This window comes from Mustela nigripes, chromosome X (genome assembly GCF_022355385.1).
Source record: "Mustela nigripes isolate SB6536 chromosome X, MUSNIG.SB6536, whole genome shotgun sequence".
In the NCBI taxonomy this organism is placed as follows: Eukaryota; Metazoa; Chordata; class Mammalia; order Carnivora; family Mustelidae; genus Mustela; species Mustela nigripes.
In genome coordinates, this window is record NC_081575.1 from 93,023,959 (window position 1) to 93,028,340 (window position 4,382).

A 4,382-nucleotide genomic window follows, 5' to 3' on the forward strand; every position below is an offset into this window, starting at 1 on the left:
TTCCAACACGATCACTTTGAGATTTTTTTTTTTTTTTTTTTTTTTTTACAGCTCAAAGGCCTCACGTTTATTACCAAACCAACCCACTGGTGCAGAGCTATAGTAACAGAAAAATCTTTCGCTGATAAATGGTATCTACTGGCCAGGCAGAAAGGTGTTTACAGGGTGATGGAATAGAACACATGATCCTCAAGTAGCTTAATTAAATATGTGGTGCCAATTAGGTGTGTCATTGCGTGATGTGGGACGCCTTAGAGACCCAGCTTGGTTCTCCTCCAGTGCCTCCTCTTGGAGTTGTACCTGATTTTATTACCAGTTTTCATCCGAATCCACTGGGGAATGGGACGATTCTGCTTTTGTTTCTTGGCCAGGAATCGCTTGATCCTGAAAGTCTTGTGAGAAGACATGGTCAATTAACAGCGCGCAGCACACAGCAGGATGGCGGCGAAAAAGAGAAAGCCAGTATTCATTGTTTTTGCACCACACCCAGTACTCCATGCAATCCGTGCCCTCCCTAACACCCACCAACTTGTTCCCCCAACCTCCCATCCCTTGCCCCTTCAAGACTCTCAGGTTGGTTTTCAGAGACCATAGTCTCTCATGGTTCACCTCCCCTTCCAATTTCCCTCAAATCCCTTCTCCTCTCCATCTCCCCTTGTCCTCCTCCATGTTATTTGTTATGTTCCACAAATAAGTGAAACCAGATGATAATTGACTCTCTCTGCTTGACTTATTTCACTCAACATAATCTCTTCCAGTCCCGTCCATGTTGATACAAAAGTTGGGTATTCATTCTTTCTGATGGAGGCATAATACTCCATAGTGTATATGGCCCACATCTTCCTTATTCATTCGTCTGTTGAAGGGCATCTTGGTTCTTTCCACAGTTTGGCAACCGTGGCCATTGCTGCTATAAACATTGGGGTACAGATGGCCCTTCTTTTCACTACATCTGTATCTTTGGGGTAAACACCCAGTAGTGCAATTGCAGGGTCATAGGGAAGCTCTATTTTTAATTTCTTGAGGAATCTCCACACTGTTCTCCAAAGTGGCTGCACTAACTTGCATTTCCACCAACAGTGTAAGAGGGTTCCCCTTTCTCCACATCCTCTCTAACACACATTGTTTCCTGTCTTGCTAATTTTGGCCATTCTAACTGGTGTAAGGTGGTATCTCAATGTGGTTTTAATTTGAATCTCCCTGATGGCTAGTGATGATGAATATTTTTTCATGTGTCTGATAGCCATTTGTATGTCTTCATTGGAGAAGTGTCTGTTCAGATCTTCTGCCCATTTTTTGATATGATTATCTGTTTTGTGTGTGTTGAGTTTGAGGAGTTCTTTATAGATTGTGGATATCAACCTTTTGTCTGTACTGTCATTTGCAAATATCTTCTGCCATTCCGTGGGTTGCCTCTTTTGTTGACTGTTTCCTTTGCTGTGCACAAGCTTTTGATCTTGATGAAGTCCCAAAAGTTCATTTTCGCTTTTGTTTCCTTTGCCTTTGGAGACATATCTTGAAAGAAGTTGCTGTGGCTGATATCAAAGAGGTTACTGCCTATGTTCTCCTCTAGGATTCTGATGGATTCCTGTCTCACACTGAGGTCTTTTATCCATTTCGAGTTTATCTTTGTGTATGGTGTAAGAGAATGGTCAAGTTTCATTCTTGTACATATAGCTGTCCAGTTTTCCCAGCACCATTTAATGAAGTGACTGTCTTTTTTCCACTGTATATTTTTTCCTGTTTTGTCAAAGATTATTTGACCGTAGAGTTGAGCGTCCATATCTGGGCTCTCTACTCTGTTCCACTGGCCTATGTGTCTGTTTTTATGCCAGTACCATGCTGTCTTGGTGATCACAGCTTTGTAGTAAAGCTTGAAATCAGGTAACATGATGCTGCCAGTTTTATTTTTGTTTTTCAACATTTCCTTAGCAATTCGGGGTCTCTTCTGATTCCATACAAATTTTAGGATTATTTGCTCCAGCTCTTTGAAAAATACCGGTGGAATTTTGATCAGAATGGCATTAAAAGTATAGATTGCTTTAGGCGGTATAGACATTTTAACGATGTTTATTCTTCCGATCCAAGAGCATGGAATGGTCTTCCATCTTTTTGTGTCTTCTTCAATTTCTTTCATGAGTGCTCTGTAGTTCCTCGAGTACAGATCCTTTACCTCTTTGGTTAGGTTTATTCCCAGGTATCTTATGGTTCTTGGTGCTATAGTCAATGGAATCGATTCTCTAATTTCCCTTTCTGTATTTTCATTGTTTGTGTATAAGAAGGCCACTGACTTCTGTACATTGACTTTGTATCCTGCCATGTTACTGAATTGCTGTATGAGTTCTAGTAGTTTGGGGGTGGAGTCTTTGGGTTTTCCATATAAAGAATCATGTCATCTGCGAAGAGAGAGAGTTTCACTTCTTCATTGCCAATTTGGATACCTTTTATTTCTCTGTTGTCTGATTGCTGTTGCTAGGACTTCTAATACTACTGAACAAGAGTGGTGAGAAGTGGGAATCCTTGTTGTGTTCCTGATCTCAACGGGAAGGCTGCAAGCTTTTTCCCATTGAGGATGATATTTGCTGTGGGTCTTTCATAGATTTTATGAAGTTCAGGAATGTTCCCTCTATCCATATACTTTGAAGCATTTTGTCAAATGCTTTTTCTGCATCAATTGAGAGGACTATGCGGTTCTTCTCTCTTCTTTTATTGATTTGTTCTATCACATTGATTGATTTGCCAATGTTGAACCATCCTTGTAACCCAGGGATGAATCCCACCTGGTCATGGTGGATAATCTTTTTAATGTGCTGTTGGATCCTGTTTGCTAGGATCTTGTTGAGAATCTTAGCATCCATATTCATCAGTGATATTGGTCTGAAATTCTCCTTTTTGGTAGGGTCTTTTCCTGGTTTGGGGATCAGGGTAATGCTGGCTTCATAAAAAGAGTCTGGAAGTTTTCCTTCTGCTTCAATTTTTTGAAACAGCTTCAGGAGAATAGGTGTTATTTCTTCTTTGAAAGTTTGGTAGAATTCCCCAGGGATTCCGTCAGGTCCTGGGCTCTCGTTTCTTGGGAGGTTTTTGATCACTGCTTCAATCTCGTTACTAGATATCAGTCTATTCAGGTTGTCAATTTCTTACTGGTTCAATTTTGGGAGTTTATAGTTTTCCAGGAATGCATCCATTTCATCTAGATTGCTTAGCTTATTGGCATATAATTGTTGGTAATAATTTCTGATGATTGTTTCTATTTCCTTGGTGTTCGTTGCAATCTCTCCCTTTTCATTCATAATTTTATTAATTCAGGCTCTCTCTCTTTTCTTTTGGATTAGTGTGGCCAATGGTTTATCAATCTTATTGATTCTCTCAAAAAACCAGCTTCTAGTTTCATTGATACATTGTACTGTATCTCTGGTTTCTACCTCATTGATCTCTGCTCTAATCTTGATTATTTCCCTTCTTATGTGTGGAGTTGGTTTGATTTGTTGTTGATCCTCCAGTTCTTTAAGGTGTAGAGACAGCTGGTGTATTCTGGATTTTTCAATTTTTTTGAGGGAGGCTTGGATGGCTATATATTCCCCCCTTAGAACCACCTTTGCTATATCACGTAGGTTTTGGACCAAAGTGTCTTCATTCTCATTGGTTTTCATGAATTGTTTCACTTCTTCTTTGATCTCCTGGTTGATCCAAGCATTCTTAAGCAAGGTGGTCTTTAGCTTCCAGGTGTTTGAGTTCCTTCTGAACTTTTCCTTTTGATTCAGCTCCAGTTTCAAAGCACTGTGATCTGAGAATATGCAGGGAATAATGTCAGCCCTTTGGTATTGGTTGAGTCCTGATTTGTGACCCAGTATGTGCTCTATTCTGGAGAAGGTTCCATGTGCACTTGAGAAGAATGAGTATTCTGTTGTTTTAGGGTGGAATGTTCTATATATACCTATGAGGCCCATCTGGTCCAATGTGTCATTCAATGCTCTTGTTTCTTTATTGATTTTCTGCTTTGATTATCTGTCCATTTCTGAGAGAGGCGTGTTAAGATCTCCTACTATTAATGTATTCATATCAATATGACTCTTTATCTTGATTAATAGTTTTCTTATGTAATTGACTGCTCCCATATTGGGGGCATAGATAGTTACAGTTATTAGATTGTCTTGGTGGATAGTCCCGTTAAGAATTATGTAGTGTTCTTATGTATCTCTGACTACAGTCTTTAGTTTGAAATCTAACTTATTGGATATGAGAATCACTACCCTGGCCTTCTTTTGAGGCCCATTGGCATGAAAGATGCTTCTCCATCCCTTCACTTTCAGTCTGGATGTATCCTTAGGTTCAAAATGGGTCTCTTGTAGACAACATATGGATGGGTCCTGTCGTTTTATCCA

The 4,382-nt window shown here is 39.8% G+C and overlaps 1 protein-coding gene across 1 annotated transcript; it reads right to left on the reverse strand.

Moving 5' to 3' along the window:
- Positions 1-215: 215 nt before the first annotated feature.
- On the reverse strand, positions 216-460 carry LOC132007236 (large ribosomal subunit protein eL39). Its single transcript, XM_059385322.1, has one exon. It carries the CDS (start codon positions 405-407, stop codon positions 252-254), a length of 156 nt encoding a protein of 51 aa, XP_059241305.1. The 5' UTR covers positions 408-460; the 3' UTR covers positions 216-251.
- Between the last annotated feature and the right edge of the window lie 3,922 nt (positions 461-4,382).